Source organism: Apteryx rowi, unplaced genomic scaffold, assembly GCF_003343035.1.
Source record: "Apteryx rowi isolate R43461 unplaced genomic scaffold, aptRow1 scaffold_311, whole genome shotgun sequence".
Lineage (NCBI taxonomy): Eukaryota > Metazoa > Chordata > Aves > Apterygiformes > Apterygidae > Apteryx > Apteryx rowi.
Genome location: NW_020449542.1, coordinates 469751 through 491467, shown reverse-complemented (window position 1 = coordinate 491467; position 21717 = coordinate 469751). Strand labels below are relative to the sequence as shown.

The window sequence follows — 21717 nt, the reverse complement described above, 5'->3', positions numbered from 1 at the left end:
AGTTCACTGGGCCTTAAAAGCATAACTGTTTGATTTATGCTTTTAATTTCCAGGTAATACCTGCTTTTGGTATCTAATCATTGTGATCCATAAGCCTTTTCTGAATTGCTTTGTAAATCCCAAAGTACATCACCATGTCACAGTCAGGAATCCCAGAATCCTAAAAATCATCTTCTGAGTATTTCTTAAGGTACGTCTGTCTTGACACTGCTAAGCAGCTCAGTCCTGAGTCCACAGTCTGTCACCTGAGGAAGTGCATCCCAAGGCTGTGTTCATACCAGACTCCTTAACTAGAGGTGGTGAGCGTGCTGTTCCCCACCCAGGCCTTTACACCATAGCTAAGGAGAGCGTTCAGCTGGCAAGGATAAAGATGAGAGAGAAAATCTGGCTCTGGTGCTTAGTGTAATCACAAGAAGGGAAGGACATGAATCCCAGTGACTGCTCAGTCCAGTAACTATGGTATGTAAAATGCATACATCTTGTGGAAGGTGGGATTGCAACCCAAATTTTTCTCCTCTCAAGTGTATTTTTTAATTGGGAGGTCTAAGTTACTACCTCCAAATAACTTGAACTATAATGCCAAGATGTTTAGTTCAGCCAAGACAGTGCGTTATCTGAGTGTTCTCAGAATTTTTAGTGCAAGGTAAGTCTGCTTGTAAAAACTAGATGCTAATGAACTCTGAGCCACATAGAGATATATGGAGTTTTATATGTCACGTCTTTGAATTTAGGTCCCAAAATGTCAAATGAGATAATTTCATCTGAGTTTAAGCATGAAAAAACATTTTTGGTTTATCTCTAAATGTCTCTAAGTAGCACTTGATTTTAGTCACTAGGTTTTTAGTATCTCCAGTGATTTCAGTAAATGCTCTGTTATCTTTTTTTCTCTAACAGTTGCAAAAAAAAAAATTGAACATTAATTTGAGATTTACAATCAGCCTTTATCTCTTAGCAGTAGATTGATCTCGAATGCACTTTCTAAGTCATATGATCTCAAAGATAATTTCAAATTCCTTGCAGTGACTGTCCAGTGAGAATTTTACAAGTATATAGGGTCAGCAGAATAGGTGAAACAGCAGAATTTCTGAGCAGTCTTGGAAATATTCAGTCCCTATTCCATGCATCACCTGTGCGCAACTTTGTGGGAATTCTTTGCAGGTAAAAATTTACATTACCTTTTTTTATGAAGCTGAATCAGGATTAATTATTTTCTTAAGTATATTTTGACTTAATAAATTGATTTTTATAAAGTCCTTTTACATTATGTTTAACCTAATTGTTTACTGTTAACATTTATATAGATATGTCAGTATACTTCTACAGACCTCTAGAAGGAAAATCGGTCTTTTGTAATGTTGAATTTAATTACTCTCCAAGTGGGTTAGACTTGAGATGCAAGTGTTTGGATATGGTGGTGAGGAGCATAGTTTAAATCCACATGAAAGACAACAGAATGGAGAAAGTAGGGAGAATAATGGCTGTGTGGATAATTTATCCTGTATTTCAGGAAAGAATTCCAATGATGTCCTCCTCCTACCTCTATACGTTATTTCTCCATGACCACTTTATGATCATTTAAAAATATGCCACTTAATTTTCTGGAGTAACCTGGCATCTTGTTCTATGACCAAATTCCATGGGTTCTCTCAAACATGGCAATAATGTTCATGGCTAAAATAATATAACCTAATACTGCCTACATTATATTTAAATCCCCATCACATGTGATGAATACCAGATACTGAAAATTTAAGGATGTTGAAAAGAGCATGTCTGATGTATAATACCGTCAAAACTAAATTTATTTCAAAAGTCATATTAGCATTCTGTTTTCCTCACACTGCAGACTTTAACTGTAGATTACAAAACTGTTGAACTTACTTAAATGTTTTGTCTTTTTATATTCCTTTTATGCAAAAGGTTTACGTGGGCATCCATCAGTAATAAATCAAATGTCTTATAAAAAGTCTAAGGATGGTATCTCTACACTAATATGTTTGCAAATCAAACACTGAAAATGTTTCCAAGTATCATTCCCCCTCATTCTGCCTTTAAAACTCCTTTTTTTACTTAGATGCATTCTGCTAAACATAGGAAAAGCAAACAGTCTTTATTGCTTATATTAATCAGTCTTGATGACTAGTATTGCCTTGGGATTTATTTTTTTGATGAATAGGCTTCCTTGAGTCTCTATGGGTGGTTTCTGTAAAGTGTATTTTGTTTTAATCCTCTGTAATTAGTTATTGCACAATTTGAGTTAGCCCAAATGCTATATACAAAAAACATCAAATATCTTGAGCTTCACTTGTGGTTTGTTTTTTTGTTTTGTTTTTTGTTTGTTTTTTTGTTCCCCCCACCTTCTAGAGGACTCCTTATGCCAAAAGTGGTCGTTGAAGATCATGGCCTGGAGAGAACTGACGCTGGGAATCTGGGCAGTGGCATTTACTTCAGTGATTCTATTAGGTCTGAATGACCATGGTATCTTCTTTATTTTGCCTTTTCTGTATTCTTTTGACTTTCCAAGTTAAGTAGATACAATGTTTAATACTTATAAGGTAATTTAATCATAAAATTTATTCCTGACCATTTTTCCAGAAATACTTGTGAATTCTTAAGCTTTTATGACATTTATATTTACATCAATTTTAATAAAATGTCTATGATCTTTCTTTACATATAGTGCCAGTGTTAAGTATTCTTCGCCCAGTGTGATGGATGGAACTCGACTCCTGGCAGTTTGTGATGTGGCACTTGGCTCCTGCTTGGATTTGTATCAACGAAATTTTTCATTAAATAGTGCACCATCAGGTTATGACAGTGTGCATGGAGTTCATAAAACAACAGATGTCTCCTCAGATTTTGAGGTACTGTTCCTACGGTATTGGGCACTTGAAAAGACACCAAGTTTGGATGTATTGTACCAGTGATAGATAATAGAATGTAACCTGTATTTCAGTTCAGACACTAAATCACTAGATAGCAGTGAGTAAAATGACTATCTGTCTTACTATCTGTAAAGTGCATATAAAACTTCTAAGGCTCTCTTTATTACTATTTGTAAAAAGATTTAAAATTTTTGCAAGAAAAAATAATTAAATGAAAAAACAATTTTATTATATCTGAATTATTGTATAAATATCTGAGATTTGATATTGGAGTTGTTATTTGGAAATGATATCCTGCCTTGTATGGAATAAGAAGTAACCACCATGGAAGGTTCATTGTTTTGTAAGTGAACCCAACTACCATAGTCTCTGTCCTTATTAAGGCCTATACTCCAAGGCAGGGATTATAGCTGTACCAGTACACAAATACAGTTGCTGTCTAGGTATCCATTGAAGTTTGGATTTGGGGTGTTTTATTGTTAATTCTTTTGAGGAAATGTTGTGCTTTAGAGAGAGGAGGGACTGTGGAGAATACAAAATAAGAAGGTAGAAGAGATGCAAATGCAGGTGTTAGAGTGCTTAGGGGAGTGAAAAAAACTGGCAGATTTTTATTATTTATCCAATACGATGTGCCATTTAGATTCACCTCTTAATCAGTTTGCAGGTTTTTTTGAAATAATACCTGTGGCTTTGCTTTTCTTGTAAAATGTCTTTCTTTTTCCACCAGGATGATGAATTTGTTGTGTATAAAACCAATCAGGTTAAAATTAGATATGTTGTTAAGTTTTGTGTTGCTGAAGACCATGTAAAACCATTTCAGCCTGGAACTGGGGTGGAACTGGAGCAAGATCAGCCAGTGTCACAACATCCTTTACAGCATGAAAGTAAGAAATGTTTTCTGTTTGTAGCTTGATTGCTTCAAGAATATCCTAAATATTTATCAGAACCCTTTCTAGAGTACTTGTATGAAACTAACATTTTAATAAAAATTAATTTGCAGTTGATTTGCAGATGTTGCCAAATTAGACATGACCATGTGGCATCTTTATAGCATCTGTTTAACAGATTTCCTATAGGCGTAATTACCGAGAGCAGTTGCAACTCCTTCTGTCAGAGCGTGTTTCAAGAGACCTAGCAGGAAATGCTTTTGCATAAATCATCAGATGGTCTTAAATAATTCAAATCCAAGTTTTAAAACAAAGACTTCATAAGACCTTAAAGACCTATCATGCTCAGGTAGCAATGAAACACAAGTATTCCTAAAAGAAACGGAGTATTACTTTTAATTTGTGTCTTCTGAATTGCATAGATAAATATGGGCCATTGATGGATAGGATTATTTTCAGACCACTTTCCTGGATATATATTTCAAAAGCTAACTTTCTAATCTTTCTTAAACTCTTTGTTTAGGCTATGCCCTCCCAAGTGTGAATCTTGTGAATGCTGTAAAAACTGGTCTTCAGGACAGATTGGGAAATCTTGTCCCTCTGAAAAGTGTTAACATCAAGGGGAGGATAATAGACTTTGTAGCACAGGTAGAGTACACTACTTACTGTCCTTTTCCATTATGGAGGTCTGAAATATTATTCCAATTGTTATATAGCACTTTAGTTGTTTAAAAAAAAAAAGGAAAAAAAAATGGCAATTCTATCTCTAAATGAAGACAAGTTCTGAAACTGAGAGAAAGCAAATTTTATTCTTAGAGAAGCACAGTCAAACAAATGCCAAAAATTCTTTGGTCAGTGAAAGGCTTGGCTTTATTTTTCAAAGTTTTTTTTTTTTCTGCCTCTGAGTCATCTAGTCAGCACTGAAAAGGAACTTTTTGCAGCAGCTTACGCATTCTCTTCTCTATTGAAAACTTTATTGCTAATCGTTTGGCTAACTGAATTAGAAACCAGTAAGAAATGCGTGGTATGATTAAAGGTCTCTGGAATTACATTTCTGTGGTTTGTTTTTAACTTTGGTTAGACAACCTAAATTAGCTGTCTCAAGTAAAAAGAACTTCCTATTCTAACCTGAAAATTAGCTAATAAAAGTTAGCCAAGCAAAGTTAAGGGCTTACCTTATTATTTTTTTTTTTTTAATATATATGCCCTACAAATATGTTTTGTTACATCAAGTCATGGGTCTTTTCCTATCCTGCAATGTAATTCCACAATTTTCCCCCTGCAACTGAGTTCTGTATAGAGTGGTCTCAACCACGCTAAAGCCTGGTTCTACTGAATTCTGGCATGCATGTCTCGCTGCATGGGAATCTGTTTTCAGGGTTTTCCAGTGCCAAAGTAGCTCCTTAAAAGCAAATTATGTTGTTATTTGTTGCTAAAGCCTTAGTAAAGAGAGCAGGGAAAAAACAGGAAAAAAAAAAAGAGATTTTAAAGAAGCCTGTGCTTATATTATTCTGACACTGGCAACTGTTGTCTGGTCAGTCTGATTCTGATTTGAGCAACTGTTCCTCTCATGAGAGAATGTCTTTTTTTAGTCTGTTTTTCTATGGAAATGAATTACTATCTAGTAGCATCTGTTCTATGACCCAGTCTACCAAAGCAGAAAATAGCCTCCAAGGCTGAGGAATAGAGCATAAATCAGAAATGATCAGATGACAAGGGACAACAAAAGTGCCAGCAAAGGGAGATGAGAAATTCCTGGAATCTTGTTAGGACACAAGAAGTGAACAGAAGAACAGATGTAGGAAGAAAGTCGGACTATCTGCCACCTGAAAGACAGAAATTCTGTCATTAGAAGATAGATACTACACCTATAGAAGCGATATTGGCTTTTTCAAACATCCCTTTCAGTATATCTTAAAAATAGACCAATTTTCTTTGAAGGTTTAATCTTCCTTCTTGTTTAGTCTTTACGGCCTTGAAACTATCTTAGACATATTGCAGTGGTGGCTTTTTAATGTGGACTCTTCTTTTGTAAAGAGTAGTTTGACAGCTCTAGCTCTGCCAGTACACCAAATGAGCTTTAGAAGGCCATGGCTTACTCTTCTTGTGGAAGAGATTTGATTAATGATTTAGAGTTTAAAAGTTCCACAGCTCCTTGCATGTTTCTGGATGTACCTATTCCTCAAGCACTGGCGAACGTTTTACACTAATTTCTAATGTACACATAAGTCTTCCAGTTAGGGCGTACTTATTGACATTTTGCAGTACAAAGCAGTTATGCTGTTACACTTGAAATACTGCTGTTTTTATCGTATTTTAATGTTACAGAGTTATGAAAGAAATACTCATTTCAGGTAGTGATGTTTCAGACTTACACCAATCAAAACAGTAGTCCGATTGAAGCTAAATATGTCTTTCCTTTGGATGATAAAGCTGCTGTGTGTGGATTTGAAGCTTTTATCAATGGAAAACACATCATTGGAGAGGTAAAATGTTATTGCACTTTGATGCATCCAATCTCAAGATTTGAAAGCACTTAATTTTGTTTTTTCTCAAGTTCTTTGTTGTTACCACTTGACTAGATTTCAAGGTAGTCATGTCATTTGAAATAATATTGGCTAAGTGTTCTGTATATATAAATGAAATAACTCATTTTGGAACAATCTTTCGTAGGTTAAAGAAAAGAAACAAGCACATAGGGAATATAGCAAAGCTATCAGTCAGGGTGATGGAGCTTATCTAATGGACCAGGATGCACCGGTATGTTGAATATGGTGGTTTGTTTACCTATATGAAAATTTTGTAATGGTCAGATTAGAGACAGATTATCTGGACATGAGTGAATATTCCCTTGGAATCTTTACAGAATCATGTCTTTATTGGGAAGTTCCTTTTTATTGGAACTTATTTAGACAGTACATGTGATCACTTTTAAAAACTAGTATTTTTTCTTTCAGTATGTCCTACAGCTTATATAAGATACTTCTCTTTCTGGAGCTTTTCTTTGTAGAGAAATCCAAACTTTTTTTGTAAAAGAATAATTTTTTTTTTTTAGTTAATATTGGTCAGTTTGGCCCAGAAATCTTAAAGAACTATTAAAGGTTTGTCATTTCAAATAGTACTTTCTGTGCTAGCATTTGGTCTCAGCATATGTAAACAACAATTAAATTTTGGGGGGGGGGGGAAGTGCAGGCTTTAACAATGTCATTAAAGCTAGCCACTTTGTTATAGGTAAACGTGACAAATCGTAACGACCACTCTAACTGGGTTGCATAAATTCCAATTTAATAAAATAACTGAGCAAGTCACAAGTAAGCAAAACAGYGCTGGRCRGCCAGRKAGCCTCCGCTCCACCAACGGCGCGCAAAATTCCCCCGCTCACAGTCTCCTTATATGCGGCTCTAGTTCCGGGTATACGTGGCACTTCCTGTAACTTCTGCGGTTGCGCCGACTGTTGCTAGGGGGTCTTCTGCAGCGGGGATGAAGGCTGCAGTCTTCCTCGGCGTTGTGAGTGATGACCTTCAGGTCGTGTGCACACATTTCACAATACAGTTGTGCAGTACCGCCATATTAGGTAATCTAAACTAACATTGCAGTTTCGCTAGCTCAGTGGAATCATCTCGGGTGGGGGACATGTTTTCGTTACAGGATGTTGTAGTTTAGCCCGTACTTAGCGCCTAGTTTCATCGTACAATCACTTCCCGAGTTGATGTAACAAATTAGCACATATCACAACTTCCTCTCCCCTTCTCTCTCCCCCTCCCCCACTTTTTTTTTAAGGATATTTTTGTAATAAGTGTTGGAAACTTACCTCCCAACTCTACAGTTCTCATCAAAATCTCCTATATCACTGAACTGAGTTTTCATAATGGTTGTATCTCCTTTCATTTGCCTGCTTCTGTGTCACCATGGCAACAGGACAAAGCATTAAATGAGAACACACAGGTTTGTTAAAAGTCTTAAAATAGCGTCTTCGGCATCTTTTTGTTTTGAAGCAGAAGTTCTGTGCCTAGCAGATTGTAGTTACGCAAGAGGCTTCTGTACAGTCATGATTATTTTCCTTTTAGTCTCTTATTAAAAGATAATTGCTTGCAACCTTTCTTGTCGTAACGAGGGTGCCAAAAAGCAATGTGAGCACAAACTTAAGCAGGAGTGCTGCAATTGGTAGAAAGCTTCTAACTATCTCTGAGGATTTATTTACACCTGCAGTACTTAGAAAGCTGACTTAAGTTGAAACATGTTATATGTCATATAGTTAGACATATAGTGTCAACAGTTAGATGTCATATTTTGTTCTGCATTATCTGGTGCTTCTGTACTGCTGTTCCTCCTTCACAAGATGTTTGCAGACATTTACAATGCATTTGTTTGCAAGAAAGACACTACCTCCATCATGAAACAACAGCTGAGCATCCGCTAAACACTCTATTATCCTTCTCTGCTTCATGGACAAGGTTGCCCATCTGTTTCCTTGGGTGCCCTTGATGGCTCCAGAGTTCTCCAGGTGGGAGGGGAGGTCATCTCTCTGTTTAAATGCTGGTTCTTTGTGATGCAGCTCCTGTGAAATCATACAGCTGTATCAGATTTCCAACTTTTCGACAAACCTGCCTTCTACCTCAAAGCTGTATTATGCTGAGTTCTGCGGTTTAATTGTGGGAGAGAAGCATATGCAGGTTCATCTGAATTTTAGCTACTGTTATGCTCAGATAACATCTATATGAATAAATAAAGTAGAGAGGGTTCCATGCAATCCCAGCTTAGCAATATAAGTGGAATGAAATATGAAATATGAATATAAGTGGAATGAAAGTGGAGTAGCATACAAGTATTTTTAAAGTGATGCAGTTTAAAAGTTCTTTTTTATTTTGTAGGATATGGTAAAAAAGGTTTATGTTAAACAAGTAGATACACGAAAGAAGTAAGTTGCTTTCATTAATATTAATCTGCTTTATTGTCAATACTTTAGATCATTAAAGTAAAACATCGTTTTAAATTAACTTTTTTTCTCTTTGTATGGAAATTGTGATGTCAGGTAGCATTATCAAGAGATGAAAGTAATTTCACTTCTCATTCTCATCTATTGTTATTCTTAGCTATTATCATAGGGGAATAATTTTTAATTAAGCATCATTCTTTTTTTTCTTCACTAAATACTTCATTTTGTTTCTTTTACTAAGGTTTTTATATAAATTCCCAAGTCACATAACCTAGTGAGCCTCGCATGATCTTCATATTTGCAGTATCATTGCACTTAATACTTTAGCCTTTCTTTCCACTTGCATTTTAAATAAAAATTCACAATCATTTGAAACTATGATGTTACTGGTAAAGTAATACTTGTTGGAAACTGATTATTATAATTTTATTTCCTGTAACACTTCACAGATGGCTGTTCTTAACCAAAACCAAAAGCCATCAGGTAGCAATAACAGTAAATATGCCAAAGAGACAGCTGCTCTTCAAGGAGTTGGCTTTTCAGTTTAAAAAAAAACAAAACATGAAAATTTCTCATGAGCATGTCCTAGTTTTTTTCTTCTATCTACAAAGCAGGCACAAAACTACATCCGTTATTTTCTCAAGTTTTATATTATCTTGAAATGGTGGTTCCTATTATCTTGGTTTTGTTCAGTATATTTACTGCTTGTTAATAGAAATGTTACACTGCTGTGCTAAAGGTTTGATGCTGTTTCTGCCATGTATCAGGAATAAATTAACCAGTTTGTATAATAGGCATCTAGCTGTAGAAAAGGTATTTAAAATTATAATACAATTTTAAATTGATATGAAGGAAAAATTCAACTGAAAAAATTGGGAAACACGTAAGAATAGATATTGTGTGGGAAAAGAGATCAGGTATCTCAGGGATGGAAAATACCGTCTGACAGACTGGTTTTTAATCTGGCTACAAAATCAACTAACAAGAACCAATGACTGCAATCCGAATGAGAGGAGGTGGTGTGCACTTTAACAGTAAGGACTGGAACGGTTAGTTAAAGGAAATTATGAACTTGCTCTTTCTGAAATCCAGATTGGTTGTCTGTTAGGAAGTTATGCTTTAGACAAATAAAACATTACACTAAATGAGGAGAAAATTGGTTAAAATGCTAGTGTGTTATAGAGATCATGTCAAATGACCTGTTGATCCCTTCTGGCCTTTGAAGGTGAATCAGCAAGGTTATTTTTTGAGTATCCTAGGGACAGAAACTTGTCTAGGTAGTTTGCTATTCCACACTTCTATCCAAAGAATTAAAAAGGACAGGAAACATAGCTCATTTTCATGGAGATGTCATGGCATGCAGATTAAATATCTTCCATTCTAGAATGCCATTTGATCGCTTCCTTTCTCTTTATATAGTGGATTCTCCTTGGACATGTCTATTGAGATGCCGTACAGTATTGAATGCATACATAGTTGGACACATGAACTTAAAATAAAGGTAAATTAATTTCACTATAACTATGCATCTGCCTTTGCAGTTCTGCTGTATATTTTAAAAGGACATTTTATGCTAGGAGGTGTGTGTACTAGATCTGTCTGGTTTGTACAGAGGGTTCATTGTGCAGACTGGTTGTTCCTGTCTCAGATGAAAACTTCTCTTGTGCTTGAAGCTTTAAAATACTTTAAAAACTTATATTCTTTAAAATATCATTTATTTGAATGTATTTTAAAATACATTACATAAGTAGAAACTGCACCTTGTAAACTTTGTATAAACTTTTTAGCAAAAACCTTTGGGACTACTCATTAAATGTGCTGTCTTCATTCCCTGTCCTCACAAATCACAAGTTTGTTTTAAAACATGCTGTTTGGCACAAGTAATTACCATTTACTGTACTGTTATTGCTAAATAAATATTTAAATGACTATGGATTTTTTTCTTTTCTAGAAAACAGATTGCAAGGCTGTAATTAAGACTGTGGAGAACAGCTCTTTGGACGTTAGTGGCTTTGCTCTAGAAATCTGGATTTCTCAAGTCTATCTACCCCGGATGTGGGTAGAGAAGCATCCCAACAAAAGGAGTGAGGTGCAGTAATTGTGGGCATGACCCAAGTTCCAGGATTAAATGCACATTATTATACTGTTCCTGAGGCAATACTGACAATGCTAAAATATAATAGACAGAAACAGTTTCTTTTTGATGGGTAAAAGATGAACAATTTCACATCATGGACAATGTTCAGTTCCTCCCCCCCCTCCCCAAGCTGAGTATTCTCCAGAAATGAGTTTTTCATTTCAGTTACTTAGAATCTTGTCCCCTTTGTTCTATCCTTTGTCTTGTAATAGAGTAAATGTTGAGGTGCATTTTGAACTCTCTGTGTCCAGTCATATTTCTGTTAAAACACTTTCTTTCTCTAATTGTGCTGCAGTTGGTATTTCATAGAAATGCAGCTACAGTGTTTGATACAGATGTTGCATGCCTGAGGCTGGAACTAAGTAGCTTCAGAGTCATGCAGTCACTATATTGATTAAAAAATAAGCAGCATTTTAAGCTATTTTATTCTCCAGACAGTTATGTAGAAAACGTATAAGAGAGCAGCAAAAAAAGAAAGAAAGAAAAAAGTAGATTCAAGAGCTAAATTTGCAGGGGCTACATTTACAACACACACACAAATGTTTATAGAATCTGTAAGTGTTTTATTTTAAGGGATTTGGCCTTCCTAGGTAATTTCACATTCTGGTGTAGTTCTGACTGTTGCACTGATTATTTGCAAAGGCATTTAAAGCTAATCTTTTTCACTAATAAGTAAAAGAGAAATAAATAGCAGTTCCACAGCTTCAGATTACCCAGAAGCAGATGTGGCTGCAGCTGTGACCATGTCATGAAGAGCCCATCATCAGCCCTGGGAGACATTAATGAAAGATTAGGGAAGAAAGGATGGATCGGTTCAACCTCTTTTGTCTTTACTGGCAGTAATTTCTTGCCTGAGAAATAAGTGTAACACTTAAGAGTATATCTTTAAATATGTGATTGCAGGTTATTACAAACTGTCTCATTCCCCTGCATTTTTGTGTGACCACAAGGATAAGAGTGGAGCCCCTGGCACTTTTAGCTATTTTCAGCTGCTGCTTATCAAAGTTTTTTCTTAAATAAGACAAAATGCTGCAGAAGTGACATGTAAAGTCTTGGTGTTACCAGTCCTGTTAATCCAGTGTTGAAATTGATTAAAACAAGTAAAATGACAGATTAGATTGTTTTCTTTGATAGTTATGTCTAGTTATGTCTTTTATGTTTTTTCCTCCTTTAGTCAGAGTTGCTTGTTTAAAGGGATTAGTTTAGGGATTACTTTCTGATGACTACAGTAATATTGATATTCCCCTGAGGTGAGGAAAGAGAAAGAAATTCCTGTTTGTGTTTCCAGAAGCTTTCCCTCCTGTTGGAGACAGGCTTTTCAAAGCATTTGTTTTTTGTTTTTTGTTTTTTTTTTTAATATCCCCTCTGCTCATAAAGAGGGCAATAGGCACTTTTATGCTTCACCTATTTTTTAGTTCTAGTACCTTCTCACAAGCTGATGGTGGCAGTGATGATTGTAAAACATAATATCTGGGACTTTTTAACTTGGAGAAGTGAATCCAGTGCTGATTGCAAAAGAATGAATTGGATAGGAACAAAAAACCCACAAAATTCCTTCTCCTGTTTTTCATGTGAGAACAGGTAAAAGACAGGGAGGTTGCGCTTTTCAAATATTAAGAATAAATGAAATATATTTGCTAAAACTTTGATATATAGTTATATTCTGCTCTCATTCCATAATAAGAAAATTTGGGTACACTTCAAATGAAGTAACATTTGTCCACTGCAATGATGATCTTACTTCTCTCTCCTCAGGCTTGCATGCTTGTATTCCAACCAGAGTTTGTAACAGCTTCTGAAGAAGTGCAGCTGTCCAATGAAATTATTATTTGCTTAGACTGCTCCAATTCCATGGCAGGTTCAGCCCTACAGCAAGCAAAGCAGATTGCTTTACATGCTTTGGAACTGTTTTCTTTAAGACAAAGAGTGAATGTTGTCAAATTTGGCACAAGTGAGTTTTTGTTTCCTTTTTAAATGAGAGCCACCTTTTACTTTCTTGTCATGACTAAACTGTGGTCTGGAACACCTAGTACAGTAATATGGAATACTCTACTCTGATAGTCTAGTCATAAAACTTAAACTTTTATTTCCAAAATGGTGCCACATGCTTAATATTTTAATGCTCTTAATATCAATCTTTATTCACAGATTTCACAGAACTTTCTTCATTTTCAAAGGACATCTTGGGTGATCTGGCATCACTGAAGGAGTTTATTACAGTAAGTAAATTAGTTTGGCTGCATTCTATTGAACACTTTTTTGCAAGGAATACTCATCATTGTAAAACACTTGCACAAATTTTCCTCCTTTTTTACTTTTTTTCTAGGCCAACATCTTGAATTTCTTCTATAATTTAGTCTATTTAAAATCTGTTTGCCCTAGCAACAAGCACAGGCATATCTGAATATTAATTCCAGTTTGATTTTGAGTGACTGCTTAAGTGGTTATTTTGAAGCTTAGTAGATATCAGTGTTAGGACATTTTTCAGTGTTTTCCCCTAAACTTACCTTTTTGAGTTTCATGCCTCTCCGTTGCTTGCTGACAGCAAAAGAGAAGAATCAATAGACTTCCTTCTGGAAATCCATAATTTGTAAATGAAGAGAACATTTAGAGGCTAAAGCACTTTTAGTGAAAAGAAAAATGCTTTTGAGTCCAAAAGATTAGATGTGAACTGTTTAGGACAGCAGTTTTTGGTTAGTACTGTATCTTATTGCCAAATACAGGCTCCTCATCTGCAGCTAAAGCTTCCTGATGCTAGCATAACACTTAAAATACTAACATAATAGATATCCTGAAGATGGTATGGTAAGATGGCAGATGGTGTTAAAGGCAAAGTAACACAAAGGGGAAAACAGCACTAATTATACATATAAAGTATAGGGCTTCACTCAGAAAAGAGATATTGGAGCCACTGTGGATAGTCCTTTTTTAAACAGTGGCCTAATATTCAGCATCAGTCAAAAAAGTAACAGGTAGCTGCATAAATCTGCGTTGCTCTGGTATCTTGAATACTGTAAGCTCTTCTGGTTGCTCCATCTCAGAGAGTAGACTTAGAAAAGGTAGAGAGACAGAAAACAGAGATGACTGGAGATATGGAAAACCTGCTATGCAAGGAAAGGACTCTTCATAGGTTTTTAAGCCTTTGTTGCATCCTTACTCAGTTGTCTCTTCTCCAGGATAAACAGAGAGGAAAAGGAGAATAGGGATGGTTAATTACTGTTTCTCACATCATAAGGATCATAGGACGTGCAGTGAGATCAGGCAGCAGATTAAAAAACAAAAATGAAACAGTTTTCTTCATGCTATCAGTAAATAGTGGACCTTCTTGCCACATGATGATGTTGAGGCTAGAACTGTAATTGAGTTCAGAAAGTAGGTTAGGGCATTAGAAAACAGTGCTTAAGCAGCTCTTGGACACAATAGTCTGGATGAAAACTCCAGTTCAAGAAGTCACAGAATCGCTGAGGTTGGAAGGGACCTCTGGAGATCATCTAGTCCAACCCCCCTGCTCAAGCAGGGTCACCTAGAGCACGTTGCACAGGATTGCATCCAGGCGGGTTTTGAATATCTCCAGAGAAGGAGACTCCACCACCTCTCTGGGCAACCTGTTCCAGTGCTCTGTCACCCTCACGGTGAAAAAGTGTTTCCTCATGTTCAGATGGAAGCATCTGTGTTTCAGTTTGTGCCGTTGCGCCTTGTCCTGTCGCTGGGCACCACTGAAAAGAGTCTGGTCCCATCCTCTCGACACCCTCCCTTCAGATACTTGTACACGTGGATAAGATCTCCTCTCAGCCTTCTCTTCTCCAGGCTAAACAGGCCCAGCTCTCTCAGCCTTTCCTCATAAGAGAGATGCTCCAGTCCCCTAATCATCTTTGTAGCCCTAAAGTCCCTAAACCAATGATTAATGAAAGCTCTGAGAATATTTCACGGAAAGAATTTACCATATTTCTTACACATTTTTGCCTAAGCATCCTTTTGCCTAAGCCAGGGAAGATACAGGACTAGATGAACCTTAAGCTGTATCTCTAATAATAATAATAATTAATAATAATAATAAAAGAGCAGGAACAGAATAAAATTTAAGAATTAATTAATCATTTGTATTTGGAAACCTGAAAACATGTATAATGAAAAAAAGATTAAATTATGCCTTATATGTTATTTTAGAAAAGGTAATGAAGTTCGAACTAAAATTGTATTACTTTACTTTTCAGTGTGCTACTGCAACATTGGGAAACACTGATTTATGGAAGGCCTTACGTTACTTTAGTCTGCTTTTTCCTTCCCAAGGGCAGCGTAACATTCTTGTTATATCTGATGGACACATTCAGAATGAGAGTGTGACCTTCCAGATTGTGAAAGATAATGTCCAGCATACTAGGTTATTTACATGCGGGGTTGGGTAAGTACAAAGTTAGCTGGCAATTGCATTGTGTTTAAAATCACTGATAATTTATTTGAAGCAAGAGGTTAATGAGTTGAGAACTGCCAGATGCCAGTGTGTGCTGTATTAAATATACATGTATGCTTAGATTAAATGCAGAAATGTTTGTATACGTTTTATAACTGAAATGAAAAACACATCAGATATTTCAAAGGAAGGATGCCTACATTAAAGTCAATTTTGTGTGCAAGTAATCTTACCTATTAATATTTTTCTTTATGATAACAACTTTACTTTTTAAGGAATATAATTGGAGAGTATCTGAGTAAGTATTTTAAAACTTGAATTTCATGTTTTGGGATAGTCTAATTTTAACAGTACAATTTCAGTATAACATTAAGATAGTTGCATAATAGAATTTCATGATATTTATTGTAACAGAATTATATCTTAAATAGTAAAATAATATAAAATTATACAATTTTATTATTTAATTTTTCATTTGTTTTGAAAGATAATGACTTAAAGAGAAATGACAATAGCTTACCAATGTAAGCACTAGATACCTGTGGGGATTCCCAAACCTGTGGTACATGTGTCACTACTAGAATGCAACCCACTTCAAAATGATGTGAAAATAAACCTCTTCTACACCAAAACAGTCTTTGCCTTTCACCTGGCAAGACAGGGTGTGACTGTTGTACAGGCAGTACTTTCCTGAACAACGAACTTACTTCTTCCTCTCAAGTGGAGACAGCAAAGGAGAAGCATGATTTCCGCTTTACTTGTGCGCTGCCTGCCCAGAGAGGGGGAGCAGGAGCAGCTGCCACTGTGGTGGCAGTATGAGAGGGAATGAAGTTTGGGAATATCTGGTATAAACTCTGGTATATGGGTAACTCTGATATATGGATATAAGATGTTATCTGTGTTACAATGACTTCTCCTCAAAGATCGGAGGAACAGGTAAAACCTCACTGAAATTCTGTTTTATCTGTAATAATTCTTTGTGGGTAAATGAAAAAAAAAATCTTTAAATAGTGCAAGACTTGCACTTTACAGTGTTGTACAAAGCAGCAAAATCTGGAAAAAGATTTTTAAGAGGGCAGTAAACCTTTTTAAGCCCAAGACATTATGTGTTCCTAGAATAAATACAATTGCATTGTATTTATTTTGCCTTGAAGGATTTTGGTGGGGAGAGTTTTCCAAGGTTTCACTAAGACAGTAGTGTGACCCTGGCCAGGAGTGAATCTGTTACCTGTTTGAGAAGGATTTGAGGTGTACTGGGTTGTTTCTCACCCACAAGAATCCTCATCTACTTAATTGTTCTCCTTTAAATCCTCTATAAAACTCTCATTTGTCTCTATACCCACCAAATAGTTTGATAGTGGTCAGACTGTTAGTGAGCAGAGCCTACTGTTCTGTCAGGCTAATAAATGTTATCGTATCAGTTATATCCATATTGCCCAGACAGTAACATTCTCTAGCTGACACTGGACTTAACTGCGTTCTCATTAAATAGTTCTGCTGAGATTAAGGTTAATTAATTCAAGATTAGAATCATGTTGATGCAGCCTTATAGGTGTTTGAACCTAAGGTAATTTACCTGCACAATTCTGCTATGCCATATAAAAACTCTTATGCCATGTAATTCCCTCAAATGTTGTTAGGAAATCAGTAACACAGCAGGCCATTCACTGGCCCAGTTGCTTCTGTTTGGTCTGTATCCTGAAAAGGGGATGGGATTTAGAAAGTTCAGAAAATTTGCAGCACTAATCAAAGTAAAATATTTGGAAATGGTATCAGATGACAAATTTAACTAAGTAATTGCATGAAGAAAATTTTTCGTGTTATTAGTTCCACAGCAAATCGTCACATGCTGAGATCTTTGGCCCAATATGGTGCTGGAGCATTTGAATACTTTGACCCGAAGTCAAAGTATAACTGGGAGGAAAAGGTACATTTATAAATCCTGAATATCTTCAATATGTGATCGTTATCAGTATATGAGATATATCAATATCTGATACTGAATATCTTCAACAACCCAAAATGGGAATTACTACTTTCCATGGGATCATGTGGCTTTGGTATTGCATTAACATAATTTAAGAAGATACATTTGACAGAAGGTGGAAAGAAAGATGCTTGTCTGTTAAGTTTTATTTTAAATGTAAATGCATCTGAAGTGAGAATGGAAAGTATTTGGTCTGAGTATTATTAAGGTCTCAAGTTTGTTCCTTATTTTCAGTAGGACCACATGTTGCTAGGAAGGGACACGAGAGCTGTAGGACACCCTAGGTTCTGTGCAAGGGAGGGCATTTGCCACTGCAGCTGCCCCACCTTCTCACTAAGAATGGGCACGAAGTGTGTTAAAGCAAGGAAACCATGACTTATTTTATTTTTCTGCTCTTAATGAGAGATCTGCACTTTTCTTGATTAGTGCAGTAACACCAACTTGGAAAAAGACTATGAACTGTCAAAATATATAGTATATAAATTGTACCTGAATAGAAAAACAGTGCTTCACTTCTGTCATGGCTCACAGTCAGTCTACAACATTGCCCTTGTTATAGTGATGAAGCCTGTAGCAATTGTATTCTGTAACTTCTGATGGTTAACTTCTGATGAATCTATGATTTTTTTCAAATAATCCAGGACCCCATGTGTAAAGCTTTTCAGGCTCCTATACAGTTATGTTTCTACAGCTCTACCCTGTGCATTGAGTCTGTTTGCTCCTGGAACAATGTCAGTAGAGAATGGGCAGCAGCAGGCTGGTATCTGGCCTGTACCTTGGTTTTTGGCTAGGGGGGAAGGATGAGAGCACAGATTTTCCTCTTGCTATTCTGGCTGTCATTTGAGTGATATATGCAGAACTAGCCAGAGCAGGCCGTGGAGACGTGCAGTGCTGTTCATATACCTGAGTTCATGCTTAGGAGATGGTGCTGTATGGCATGCCATATTCCTTAGCCTGCTTGGCAGCCCTGACGAATACCCTTTATTTCAAGCTTCAGCTTTCACTTAAAAGGAATCTTGTTATTCCAGAAGCCAGTGCAATAATGGCTGAGTGAGCTTCCTTATTACCTCCAAATGTTAGATTCATTTTCACCAGTAATATCTGGTTTGTTTTACTTGCAAGAGAAAAGAGAAAGTGTGTTCCATTCACATAGCAAAATACATTATTTTTGTAATGAAAGATTGTTTTCTTTTGAAAGCTTGGTAACAAGCTGAGTTAATTTGTTTTGTGTCTTTACGCAGATACAGAGCCAGGTATCTAGAATGTTTTCTCCAGGATGCAGTTCTGTTTCTATTAAGTGGCAACAGTTTGATACAAATGCACCAGAGCCAATGCAGGCTCCTGCTCAAATACAGTCTTTATTTAACAATGAGAGGCTTCTTGTCTATGGATTCATCCTTCACTGTACTCAGGTAAAGACTGGGATACACATTCACTTAACTGGATAGAAATTTACATATAAAAAGATTGCAAAGGACCCCTTGTATTGTATTAAGTACCCTTTCCAGAGTATGCACTTAGCTAGCTTCTTTTAATTGCTAAATCTAATTAAGTAACTGTTTAAATCCCATTATTGGTCCTCACTAGAGAAGAAATATCTTCAGTATGTGATCATTATCAATATATCAGATATATCAATGTCCATTTGTGCTTTTGTAAATACAAGATTCCTTAATTTATGACTGTCCCCTTGCCATAAGGGAAAAATGTTTTTAAACCTAGACACCTAGAGACTCTCAATTTGAGTTATAATCACCCTTCTGGAAACAGAATAACATGCATATGTGCTAATAACACAGAATGGGGGGGGAGAGAGAAGGAAACAGTGTGGGGGGTTTTTTTGTTTGTTTGTTTTTCCTTTTAGGCCACCTTAAGCACAGTAATAAATGACGAAGAAATACAAACAATGGTGTCAACTACTGAGCTACAGAAGACGACAGGAACAGTGAGTTTGGCCAATGTTATTTTTACATGCCATATTGAGACAAGCTGCTTTAAACTACTGCATACTTTTGTGCATTTCTGAAAGGATCGAGCATCCCTGTTTTCAGCAGCTCTTGAACTTTATTTTTGCTTCTGATGAACAGTCCTTCAGTCTTCAGACTTGTAAAAGGAAACTGTTTTGCACAGAGAAAGGTGACGCTTCTTCTATGTTTTCTAATCAGAAACTCATGCTTCTCAGAATAGGAATGTGCTGCTTTTTATTCTGGCAACTTGTTTGGGCTCTAGCTTTACCCTTGGGTTGGCTGTTGTTCTTTAGGTGACCTCTGTGAAGAAGCTGCTGCAGCATTCTCTTTCAAGTCTTAAATTGTTGCTATGTGGAACATCTTGTCCCCAGTCTGTTATCTCTAGAAATGTAGGGAAAAAGGGACATTTTAAGTGTTACTAGCCTTTCTGCTGCTTCAGTAATGATGAAGTTACTTCAGAATCTTTGTACACAGGAGAGCACGGCACCCATCTTGAAAAGGTATAATCTAAAAAAACCACTTATTTATTCTAACAGATGTCCTTTAGTAGTAATTTTGATATAACTCTCACCCCATGCCCACCAAGGTAAGCTGATTTGTTTTGAAACTGAAGTGCCATTCCTTATTTAATGTAATCCACTTCAGAAGCTACTATGGTGGTTTCCATGGACAAGCCCTTCTACAGACAAGTGAAACCAGCAAGTAGAGGCAATGTATGTCCCCAAAACTGTGTTTTTGTCCATTTTTGAGTTTTCTATAAATTTCAGATGCAGTTTAAAAAAAAAAACAGTTTTGGAAGGTATGAATTGAAAAGGTAAAAATAAAAATTAGGGCCAGAAAGAGATTGTTAATTCTTGATGTTTTTGATGGACTGAGAATTCCTACCTGTTTCTTTGCCAGTTCACCTCAGTTCATCTCAAAAAGTAACTACTTGCATATGAGGTTTCCTTCAGAAGTGGCTCTCTTCAGCATCTATCATATTCTTCCAAAAATGAGCCAGTAGAAATGTCCAGGCTATTGGAATATAGCTGGACTTTATCACATTGCCTTCACAGTGCTCCCTCTCTGTTAGCTTTAACATACTGAAGAGACTGAAATTGTTTTCCTTTTGTATGAAAGACAGGTTCAGTTTCAAAAAGTAATTTCTAGTTATTTCAGTATTTCCTCTTTCTTCATACCACCCCTCAGGTTAAAATTTACTTGATTATGGTAGACCTAATTTTTTTTTTTTTTTTTTTTTTAAAGTTAAACAGTCTGGGCTCGCTTCATTTCCCCCCCAAATTCTGTGTTTCTATGGGCAGGATTCATTTATCTAACTTCAGTTATCTAAATGTTGTTATCTAAGTCTGAGCTAGACATTTCAAGATGGGCTGAATTGCCTGGTAAACGGTTGGGGGTGGGTGAGATTTAGGGGAGGGGAGGGTTGTTTGTTTAGGGTGGCTTTCTTTTTTTGGTGGTCGGTTGGTTTCCCCCATCTCTATCCATTGTGCAGATTCTTTCCAGAGCCAAGTGAGGAGGTGAGTATCTTTTAGTTAGCTAAAGTTAGGTAAATTAAAATGACCTTAGATGCAGGTTGTGATTGTTTTTTAAATGGAAAATGTAGCTTGACACTTAGAAAATGGGATGCTGTGTAAATATAGAAGCTAACTGCATGAAGCTGGACCTCATAAATAAAAGGAATATTAAAAAAAAAAAATTGCTACTCTCTTAGCATCACCTTTGTTATCTTTCTAGGTGCTGCACAAACTCACAGCAAGAGCTTTCATTAGGGACTATGAAGATGGGATTCTTCATGAGAATGAAACAGAACATGAGGTTTGTTGATCTGAAAGAAAAACTATACATTTAAAATGTGAAGTAGCAAATGGTTCAGTGGAAAAGAGAAGGTGTGGGGTTTTTTTGTTTGGTTGKGTTTTCTAGTTTTTTTGCTTTGTTAAACATAACTAGAAAGTTGCAATACCATTTTAAGGTTAAATTCACCATATAATAACATATTTTCCCTCCCAGGTATGACTGGAAGAATTTGGGGTCAGTCTGTCTTCCTCCCCATTATAAGAATGTCCTCTGTTGGAATAATGTGTGCATATTTTTCCTAATCTGCACTCTGTCATTGCAGCCTTTTGTTGGCTTTTCTTTGCCTGTGGCATGTTAACGCTTTAGTTTCTTGAAGATTGAAATGTTTTAGACCAACCAGAGTCCTTGGTTTTTATATAAAGTGGAAGATAATGACCTCTGTTTTACAGATCACCTTAAGGATCTGATGATCTCTAAAAACTGGCTTTTAGCTAGTTGAAAACTTACAAAATTAATTTTTTTGCTATCTTAGCTTATTGGGGACTTTAGACAAGTTCTTCTGATAAGAATTGTTAGTACAGCTTCCCCTTATATTGGAAGAAACATAGAACCAAAAGAAGCCTATAATTAGGGAAAATGCATGTTCCTGCCCAAAACTGAGTGAGGGAGTAGGGAAAGTTAGAGGGAGTGGAATGCTAGGCAGGCCAGTATAT

General features: G+C 36.2%; 2 protein-coding genes across 10 annotated transcripts in view; one reads left to right on the top strand and one right to left on the bottom strand.

The window, feature by feature from the left end:
- PSPC1 (paraspeckle component 1) overlaps positions 1-21717 on the bottom strand; it is a 592911-nt gene that overhangs the window by 464425 nt on the left and 106769 nt on the right. The window lies entirely within an intron of this gene.
- Positions 1-21717, top strand: part of PARP4 (poly(ADP-ribose) polymerase family member 4) — a 52034-nt gene that overhangs the window by 19383 nt on the left and 10934 nt on the right. For all 8 annotated transcript variants that reach the window (XM_026070500.1, XM_026070502.1, XM_026070501.1 and 5 more), the window contains 18 exons: positions 1021-1158; positions 2365-2463; positions 2681-2864; positions 3613-3769; positions 4296-4420; positions 6127-6258; positions 6446-6532; positions 7553-7717; positions 8644-8690; positions 10128-10209; positions 10660-10797; positions 12601-12796; positions 12994-13064; positions 15060-15247; positions 17084-17183; positions 18485-18655; positions 19108-19188; positions 20945-21025. In XM_026070500.1, the coding sequence (XP_025926285.1) occupies positions 1021-1158; positions 2365-2463; positions 2681-2864; positions 3613-3769; positions 4296-4420; positions 6127-6258; positions 6446-6532; positions 7553-7717; positions 8644-8690; positions 10128-10209; positions 10660-10797; positions 12601-12796; positions 12994-13064; positions 15060-15247; positions 17084-17183; positions 18485-18655; positions 19108-19188; positions 20945-21025 (2242 nt within the window). The remainder of the gene's footprint in view (positions 1-1020; positions 1159-2364; positions 2464-2680; positions 2865-3612; positions 3770-4295; positions 4421-6126; positions 6259-6445; positions 6533-7552; positions 7718-8643; positions 8691-10127; positions 10210-10659; positions 10798-12600; positions 12797-12993; positions 13065-15059; positions 15248-17083; positions 17184-18484; positions 18656-19107; positions 19189-20944; positions 21026-21717) is intronic.